Raw genomic sequence first — 10,539 nt, 5'->3', positions numbered from 1 at the left:
TTCCTTTTTTAGAAAACAGTGTCCACAGCCGTCGCCCACATTAATTTTTTGATATTTTGTGCAAAATGCAATAATAAATCACATATCTCAAGATCTTTGTGGGCGATGCCTGTGGACAATGTTATCTGAAAGAAAATTCCATTGAAAATTGGTGTCTTTTGCAATTTTTAAGAAAATACGGGAAAATGCACATGTTTATGACGTCATAATTAGCATTTAAAAACACATGAGAGAAAAATTTCTGCCTTGAATTTCAATTATTTAAAAAGCATGAGTTTTCAACTTTTACACCAGTTTCATTTTTTAGAAAATCACAGGGCAAAATTTGAATGGAAACCATACCTTCTTCTTTTCTTTTAATTTCGAATTTAATTTGAGAAAATTGGAATAATATAAATCTGTACGTTTTGAAGTTTAACTAGTTCATTTTTAACAGCTAGAGGGTACCTTCATGCCATTTCCCCCCCAAAAATGGGGAGAAATCCTGAATGGAGCATTTATGAATATATCCAGAAAACATTGTCTAGTGTTTACTTATATTTGGAAAATAGAGACGAATATTTTTATTTACTTTATCTTGGTTTATAGATGATAGATGTATTATTAAGAATACTGTAATACTTCTAATGTTTCTAAATTATCTTACTTATGAATAAGAGTTACCGAAATACAACCATACAACATGCCGCAATTTCACTGTCTCAATGCGATATTTTTTTCAACGAACTGCAATATACTGAAAACGATTATATTTCACAATCTTGTTATTTATTGTTCTGAATATTTCATCTGGTCAGATCTCTAATACTACATAAATTACAATGGCTTCATGTCAATGCATACAGCATCTATATTCAAAGAGAAATAACTCTCTCAACTATACCCGATAAGTTCTATAAAATCTGCACGCAGCTAGGAGTTGTCCTCCTTGAATCGGTTAGAGATGATGTGTTCATAAATTTCCAAACTGAATAAATCGAACACAACTTGTGGTCAGGCGAATGAAATTACATATTGCTCTGACAATATCTTCAGGTTTTTGTATCAGTACATGTACAAGGAATACTTACTACTGAAACAAGACGAAAGTCCAAATAAATTCGCTCTAAAAGCGCATATATACACTTCATTTTGCAATAAATAAATGATTTTGAAAATAAAAAAAAATACTTAAAAAAAATATACAACTTTCTGAAATCATTTTTGAATAATTCTTCGCACTCATAGGCGCACCCATATACTTTTGTAGATGACGAAATGATAGTCCACATAAAGTATCTATAGGCCTAGGTCTACATATAGGTCTCTATATACTATAGAGGGTAGACCTATAGATATGTAGACTATCATTTCGTCTCCTACAAAATGGGATAGGATCGTACATTTTGGCCGTGGTTTACGGCGACGGAACAGACCATAAGCACGATCGAATAATTATATGGCTTCCGTTCTTTAGCAAACTTAAAATTTGGGTGGAATATGGACATAAAAAATTTCATTAGCTTGAAATCTGGACTCTCTCTTGACCTCAAAGCGGCCTTCAACCCCTTGTTTGCATATTTGGGCATCCAAATCAAAAGTACACATGTACCCTGGTTACGCCCCTCTAAAGAAAGGAGGCTGGGCGCGGACGCAGACCTTTGATCATCACTGAAGACTTAGTGTTGCATGCTCTCAACGTTGTAGAGGTTGAGGGAAGGAAGATGTAGTATTAATGTAATAGATTATTTTTTTGTGTTTTTACTTTAGAAAATGTTCAGTGGGAGGCTTATGTTCTCATGGGTGGATACCGGATTTATGATTAGGGGCGGGGGGGATAACTGTTGAGGCAAGGGGTCTGGGGCCGCCTTAAGGTCCCCAGTGGGTCCAGGGTGAAGCCCTGTTGGGGCCCAGGGGGCGAAGCCCCCGGATTTTTAGAGTAATACCAGGCACAATAATAGTATATATTTTTCATTTATTTTTGTTAAAAGTGACATATAGGTCCGGGTGTTTGAATATGTAATGTATTGAGTGTTTCTCCGTGTATCGTATTATAAGAGATGCCATTATAATAAACTATTAACTTACTTACTTACTTAATTACTAATAGTGCATGGTGATGTCTAATTTTGTACCAAAGTACGGCATTATTATCACTAGTAGTCATATCATATTTAGAATGGTGACCTGGGGGACGAAGCCCACGGAAGCTCCTTAGATTTCGTGTATTTTAAAGAGAAAAACCAGGAACAATAAAAGTGGTATAGGTTAGTTATGTACCAAAATATGGCATTATTGATATATTAAGTAACATCATACTTTGAAAATTTTAGGGGAGGTGCGCCCCCCACGCTCCCCCTTTAAATCCGCCAGTGGTTCTAATATAGATCGTATAGAAATTCGATTGTGAAAACAAATTTAAAAACTATACTCTACCCTGAATCCTATTCATTGGGTTTATTAATTTTTCAACCCCACCTTTTAAAAAATTCTATATCCGCGCATAAGTATCAATCCATAAATCAAATACTTTTTTTTCCAATGATTAATTCATTGATTTTAAATAAAAATTCTTCTGCTACTGTACCGGGTAATATAATCAGGGATTTTAATGATTTATCCGGAAAAATATTCGGCTCCAAGTTGATTTCTACATTCATTGGCGCCAAATCCGACATCAACACTGGCTGCGATCTTCGGATGGAGAAGGACCGTACACAGTACACAGACAGTCACAAAAGAGACTGTGTGGGGCAGTGATCGTTTTATGTGAGTAGCTCATCGTGTGTACAAGTTCAGTGTTCAATAATGATCCACAAGTTATTGTTGAGGTTGTTTTGAACGTTTACAGGAAACTGACGTTGGAGTTTGACATTTCGGGAAACAGTACGAAGGACCCACAACATGACGGAAGTCAAGGTAATTCGACTCACAGCAGTAGGAATGTTGTTAAATCTTATATTTATATTTAAAAGCCGGAGAACACGTGTAAGTAACAATATTTTCAGTGGATTTATAACAGTGACACACACAAAATTAGACTTTTAGCATGTCCAGTGCAATTAAATATTGTTTGATTGATTGTATATTGTTTAACATCCCTCTCGAGAATTTTTCACTCATATGGAGACGCCACCACTTGCCGATGGAGAGCTGTAAGTTCTGTCCTATATTTTGCACTCAAGGCCATTAAGCGGTGAGGGATCTCTTTGTGCCAGCAACTACTGCGACATGGGACCTCGGTTTATACGTTCTCTAATCTCATCCAGCCTCCACTTCCCACAGTGGGATTCAAACTGTGTCGTAAGGATGACAGATCAACTCCTTACTTAGCAACTCTAGAACAGATGCTCTAACCACTGCGCCATGCGGGTGACAACAATAAAATAAAAAGTACATGTGCTTGAATCAATGACATATGAACGTTACAGTAAGTTAACCTTAAAAGCTTGCACTCATTAGCTGTTTATCACATGCAATACCGAAGAAGTAGGAGTGGAAAATATAGTGATCCGACAAGTTTAACCACAGGTAGCAAAACTGTTGCTTATTTTATCTACCCACGGAGCTATCTAGGCCGATATCCACGGCCCAAACCATTACATAACAATTAATTGTATATTTTAGCCCAAGGGATTGTCTTTGAGACCAGTAAATGTGGAGAACAAAGGGCAGATAACCTCTCTGATGGGTAAACAATTTTAGTATATCTAACATTTCTTGACCTAATTTAGTTAAAGACACAGTTATCTAGCCTTTATCACTTAATTATCCATGCTGTGTATTCTGAACAGTTGTTATTGAATTCATTCATTCTATTTCTTGTCATGATTTTATGTTTTGTGAAGGTAAGATGAAGTTGGAGCCCCAGAAGAAAGCTAAGCCGGCTGTGGTCTGCAGGGCTTCAGTACCTGTCCCTGAATCTACCGCCCGGTCATCTGGTCGTAGTCCCCCTCCCAAATCAGCCGAATCCCTACCCCACACGCCACAGGACCTGCCCCCAGAACTTCCTCCAAAAACAAAGAGATCACGTACGTAGACAAACAAGCCTCCATTTTAATACAAACATGTTTAGATTATAAATGTTTTGGTCAAATATGAGGTCCCATACATGGAGTGCTTCCCAATTTATTACCAGAGTTTGCTTTGGTTTTTAAATGAAATTCTTTATTGAAGTTATTGCATTTCAGAGTTCTTGAAATCTTTTTTCCACTGTCAGTCATTTGGACTGACTGCCACAGGAAGTGTGTCGGTCCAGACAGATTTTTATCAGTCCAACAAAATAATTAAACATAATTTTAAGAAGATTAAAAGTCTATTTGAATTTTATTTTCATTCATTTCGCACCCCCGTCATATATACACTGCATACTTCATGCGAATTTTATCATCGTATAACAAATTTCGTTGAATTCTCATGGGAGGTCAATTTTCTTCATAAGTTTTTAATCTAGTTCGATTTTTCTCACCTGGCTAACACCTCATCGCCGTCAAAAACTTGTTAAAACAATTAATCAATCATAGTTTGGGACTTGCGTTCATCGAAGAAGCCATTTCGAGATACTGAAAAGCGTTTAACAGATTATGATCGGTCGGTTATAGGGAATTCGTACGAAATTTAGTCGGATTTTCGCAAATTGCTTTCTCAACATCTACCGGTCATTTGGACTGACACAGAACGTAAAATTATCGGTCCTTGGTTGTTTTTATCGGTCTTGCCGACAGGACCGAAAGATTTCAAGAACTCTGGCATTTGGTTGATATTAAAAGAGCAGGTTATAAACATTCATTTATTTTTGCTGTGAAATCATCAGTTATATAAACCATGTGATATTGCTAATCATGCTAATTCAGGTATTATTTTTGGACATATGCTGCCTTGGAATGATTTGTGTAGACCCTTTATCAGTGGGTCCTTTGGACCCACAGAAAATAATTTGGAATTTTGATCAATGCTTGTATTCACCAGATAATTGAGGGATTATTTTCAGTATTGCTGTAATAATTCAGCATACGAAGAGGTGTGTCTGATACATTAATATTTAAGATAGGACATTGCTTGTATTCTGGAGAATTACACCTTGTGATTGTGGATAATTATTATACCCCCGCTCCGAAGGAGAGGGGGGTATACTGTTTTACCCTTGTGTGTCTGTCTGTCTGTCTGTCCGTGTGTCTGTGTGTCCGTGTGTCCGTCCGAAACAAATTTTCGTCACAGTTTTCTCAGCAACTACCCATCGTAGATGCTTGAAATTTTAACACAATCTTCTCTGAGGCATGCCATATGGTGGGATACATTTTCATTCAAATCCAATGTCAACTTCCTGTTTGTCCGTGCGTCTGTCGGTTTCATACATAACAAATTTTTGTCGCAGTTTTCTCAGCAACTGCTCATCGTAGATGCTTGAAATTTTAACACAATCTTCTCTGAGGCATGCCATATGGTGGGATTAATTTTCGTTTAAATCTGATGTCAACTTCCTGTCTGTCCGTGCGTTCATACATAACAAATTTTCGTCGCAGTTTTCTCAGCAACTACTCATCGTAGATGCTTGAAATTTTGACACAATCTTTTTTAAGGCATGCCATATTGTAATATACATTTTCGTTCAAATTAGATGTTAACTTCCTGTTTGTCTGTGTGTCTGTCAGTTTCATACATAACAAATTTTCGTCACAGTTTTCTCTGCAACTACTCATTGTAGATGCTTGAAATTTTAACACAATCTTCTCTGAAGCATGTCATTCATTGGGATACAATTTTTTATTCAAATCCGATGTCAACTTACTGTTTCTTTGTGTGCCTGTCCTTTTCATACATAAAAAAATTTGTCGCAGTTTTCTCATTAGCTATATTCATAGCAGATGCTTGAAATTTTATTACACTCTTCGTTGAGGCATGCCATATGGTGGAATTAATTTTGATATGAATCTGATGTCAACTTCATATTTTCTGTGCATCTGCCTGTAATTGAACTTGTGTATATTAACATGATAGTGCTTATTTACATCAGAGCGGGGGTATTGCTAGTGAGCATTGGCTCACAGATTTCTTGTTGACCTTTAATTCTGTCTGATTTTTCAGTGTCCTTCTCCATTCCACATTTTGACGAGAATCACGAAGAGAAGCAGAGAGAGATAGAGGACATTGAGCAGGAGCTAGCCAGGGACTTATTTAAATCTCCGACTTACGCCAGGGATATATATATCTACCTACAGGTAAATACACCAGAGATGTATATTAGGAATCACTGTCTAGTTAGTATAGTATGCCAGGGCCTCATCGATAATGCTAAATATGGGATAATTTGCATAACGGTGAAGATTTCAAGTATGATTGGGAAGGGCTTGCGCCACAAGCCATAGTCGCATTGAAGTGAAAAAAGGCACATTAAATCAATCAATCATGGCGCCAAGATGTGCATTCAATTTTAAGTGATGTTATTTGGAAATATTTTGTATACGATTTTCTTTCTTGTTTTATTTTTGTTTTAAATATAGTCAATTTAAAACAACAAATCTCATTGTTTGAAACCTGTCAAAAAGTACTTTCGGTTAAACGAAGCACTTACATGAGGTACAATACTTATTTCATTTGCATGGTAGGGCTGTTCCCTTTCCAAAACTGTCGTAATTTCAACACAAAACAGGGGTTAGTTATATTCTAAGAAAGTTTCTTTAATTTTCCTGCATTTCATGAATTAATCAGTCAGGGGTGGTACTGAAATCAGTCATTTTTGAAAATGATGGATAATGGTCATTTCTTCTAAGTATATAATGTACACAATTTTCTGATTTTTGTAAATATGACGTCTTTTCATCATATTTCCATTCTCAAGTCAATTTTCCCATCCCATTTACTACAGTAATTAGATATAGTACACTATCCTGCCATAGACCCTTGTGTAGAGAAACATCTTGACAAGTAATTGAAACCAAAATAATTTAGTGCGCCCCGTAAAACTAATGAGATAATTAAGTGCGCCCAGACCTAACAATTTGATAAAAAATGATGAAAAACAGTCATTTTTAATATCAGAGATAACTCTATTTCTAAAATAAATTTCAAAATAGAAATGACTGTTTTTCATCATTTTACTAAAAAAAGATGAATTTCCATCATTATTAAAAATCAATTTAATGACTGAAAATCATCATTTTTAAAAATGATGGATTTCAATCACACCCCTGACTGTTAATCGGATTCGGTTAATTAAAAACGTGTTTAGTTTAAACGTTAAAAACGTGTTTCCTCACTTATTTCATATTTGTTTGTCACTTTGATATTTCTTAAAATGGCTCTTCAGATTAAATTGATGCCCCATTCCTTTTCCAAATGGGCCATAAAAAATGTTGACAGTTGCGCCATAGTCCCATTGACCATTTTGGCCTTCCCAATCACTGTATGTGCTATGAGTAGTTGCTGGGAAAACTATTATAATAAATATATATGTTACAGACAGACAGACATAGGCAAAGACAAGGGCAAAGCAGTATAGAGTATACCCTCCTCTTTAGGAGCTTAGATTGATTGATTGATTTAATGTTGTTTAACGTCCCTCTCGAGAATTTTTCACTCATATGGAGACGTCACTGGGCATCCAGTGACGGACCTCAAATTTTGACCCTTACTCAGCACTCGGGGCCATTGAACAGTGAGGGTTCTGTATCCTACCAACACTCACCGTGACCTGTTTTTTAGCTCACCTGAGCCAAAGGCTCAAGTGAGCTTTTCTGATCACAATTTGTCCGTTGTCTGTCGTTGTCATTGTAGTCGTCGTCGTCGTCGTTGTTGTAAACTTTTCACATTTTCATCTTCTTCTCAAGAACCACTGGACCAATTTCAACCAAACTTGCCATAAAGTATCCTTAGGTGTAGGGAATTCAGGTTTGTTCAAATGAAGGGCCACGCCCTTTTCCAAGGGGAGATAACTGTGAATTAGAGAAAAATTAATGGAATTTTTAAAAAATCTTCTCAAGAACCACTGGGCCAGGAAAGATGAAACTCATGTGGAATCATCCTCAGGTAGTGTAGATTCAAGTTTGTTCAAATCATGACCCCAGGGGGTAGGGTGGGGCCAAAATGGCCGATCAAATTTTTACATAGGAATATAAAGGAAAATTTTTTGAAAATCTTCTTCTCAAGAACCACTGGGCCAGGAAAGATGAAACTCGTGTGGAATCATCCTCAGGCAGTGTAGATTTAATTTTGTTGAAATCATGACCTCAGGGGGTAGGGAGGGGCCAAATGGCTGATCAAAGTTTTACACAGGAATATATATGAAAAATCTTCTTCTCAAGAACCACTGGGCCAGGAAAGATGAAACTCATGTGGAATCATCCCCAGGTAGTGTAGATTCAAGTTTGTTCAAATCATTACCCTCGGGGGTAGGGTGGGGCCAAATGGCCGATCAAAGTTTTACATAGGAATATATAGGAAAACCTTTTAAAATCTTCTTTTCAAGTTCTTCAAAGCTATGCTTAGTTATATTTATAAGGAATCATTATCAGGTAGTGTAGATTCTAGTTTGCTCAAATCATGACATGACCCCCTGGGGTGTTGAAATTCAAGCCCCCTCCCCCATAAACTTTTAAGTTCTGATCTGATATGTGCTTTTTCCTAGCCAATTGCTCAGGTGAGCGATGTGGCCCCTGGGCCTCTTGTTTAAGGTCTCATCCAAAGGACCTGCATTTTTCACTTCAAGTGCCGAGTGCATGGCGCAGGAACAGTTGCTTCCCATTTTTTATCAACTTAGGTCAGTCGCGGCTGAGATACGAACTCATAACCTCACAATCACGATACAAGCGCTCTACGGACTAAGCTTCCGTGAACGGTAACCTCAAATGAAAATATTCACATGAGAGTGAGGTATTACTTGTGAGCACTGGCTCATCAACTATTCATAATTATATATTAGCATTGTTTAATATTTGACGCTGACATGCCTTTCATTTTATTCCAATAACTTCCTGTATTATCTCTATCCTGTGTCTGACAGATCGTAGAGAAGAGGTGGCAGATCCCCAAGGACTTCCTGGATGACAGTATTATAACTCCCAAGACACGGGCAGTGCTGATGGACTGGTTCATCCAAGTCCAGGTAAGGTCACACCTGAGAACTGATGGACTGGTTCATAGAGGTCAAGGTAAGGTCACACCTGCGAACTGATGGACTGGTTCATAGAGGTCAAGGTAAGGTCACACCTGAGAACTGATGGACTGGTTCATAGAGGTCAAGGTAAGGTCACACCTGAGAATTGAGTGTTGATCGACTGGTTCATACAAGTCCAGGTAAGGTCACACCTGAGGACTGATTGACTGGTTCATAGCGGTCAAGGTAAGGTCACACCTGAGAACTGATTGACTGGTTCATAGAGGTCAAGGTAAGGTCACACCTGAGAACTGATGGACTGGTTCATAGAGGTCAAGGTAAGGTTATACCTGAGAACTGAATGTTAAAAAGTGCATACAGATAAAGGCAATTTCTCATTGTGTATGTAACTGACCCAGTTTATTTTTAGGTCTTCTTTGAACTTCTGGACACTATGTATAAATATATATTTTGTTTGTAATTAACCTGGTTTATTTTCAGGTCTACCTAGAGCTCCTGGACACTACTTTACACCTGTCTGTGGTTCTGGTTGACCGATTCCTCAGCATTCAGAAGGTGACCCCCAGCTCCTTACAGCTGCTGGGTATTACCTGTATCCTCATAGCAGCCAAGTATTACGAGAGATTTCCTCCTCAGGTGATCTTTAACATTTAGTTCTCTTTCTCCTACGCGTCTTTTAGCTGAGCTTTTTGATCAAAGAGCGATTGCCGGCTTATGTCATCCTGTTCAAGGCTTCTTTTTCTCCTACACATGATTTTCTAATGTCTGTGCTTGAGAATATTCTTATTTCTGAAATCCAAGTCTGATTTGTGGAATCAAGTCCTGAATGCTTCGTCTCCTGGTTCTACATTACAAGTGTTTGACTTGGTGTACATGACACACAGGTGCATATTGACCACTTTTGTACCTTTACAGGTGTCTGACTTGGTTTACCTGACAGACAATACCTATAAGGTGAAACAGGTGTTTACTATGGAGAGGATTGTGCTGTCTAAGTTCAACTTTGACCTGAACTCCACTGACCCTGTGTCCACTATGGAACATTTCCTACAGATATCTGGTGCAGACAGAATGGTTAGTATACCACTGGCCTATGTATTATATCACTGGTGTATGTGTACTGTTGTGTTTCTATGCCCATTATGAATGCTTAGCTGGCTTTAAAATGATAATAATCTGTACCTCCCTTAGTCAGTCCTATCACTTTTTAGCTCACCTGAGCCGAAGGCTCAAGTGAGCTTTTCTGATCACATTTTGTCCGGCGTCCGTCTGTCCGTTTGTCTGTCTGTCTGTAAACTTTTCACATTTTCGACTTCTCCTCAAGAACCGCTGGGCCAATTTCGACCAAACTTGCGACAAAGTATCCTTGGGTGAAGGGAATTCAAGTTTGTTCAAATAAAGGGCCACGCCCTCATTCAAGGGGAGATAATTGAGAATTAGTGAAAATT

At 37.7% G+C, this 10,539-nt stretch overlaps 1 protein-coding gene across 1 annotated transcript; it reads left to right on the top strand.

Moving 5' to 3' along the window:
• Nucleotides 1-2,649: 2,649 nt before the first annotated feature.
• Nucleotides 2,650-10,165, top strand: LOC134274145 (G2/mitotic-specific cyclin-B2-like; the record flags this gene model as incomplete). Its single annotated transcript, XM_062756400.1, has 8 exons — nt 2,650-2,748; nt 2,831-2,898; nt 3,607-3,670; nt 3,828-4,010; nt 6,064-6,197; nt 8,978-9,079; nt 9,572-9,727; nt 10,007-10,165. Coding segments are annotated over exons 2-8 (813 nt in total), but the record flags the coding sequence as incomplete, so codon positions are not given.
• Between the last annotated feature and the right edge of the window lie 374 nt (nt 10,166-10,539).

The sequence above is a fragment of the Saccostrea cucullata genome, unplaced genomic scaffold, assembly GCF_032062105.1.
Source record: "Saccostrea cucullata isolate Sc308-1 unplaced genomic scaffold, CSIRO_AGI_Scuc_v1 ctg1281, whole genome shotgun sequence".
Taxonomy (NCBI): domain Eukaryota; kingdom Metazoa; phylum Mollusca; class Bivalvia; order Ostreida; family Ostreidae; genus Saccostrea; species Saccostrea cuccullata.
The sequence above is the reverse complement of the archived record's forward strand: the minus strand, read 5'-3'. Positions and strand labels throughout refer to the sequence as shown.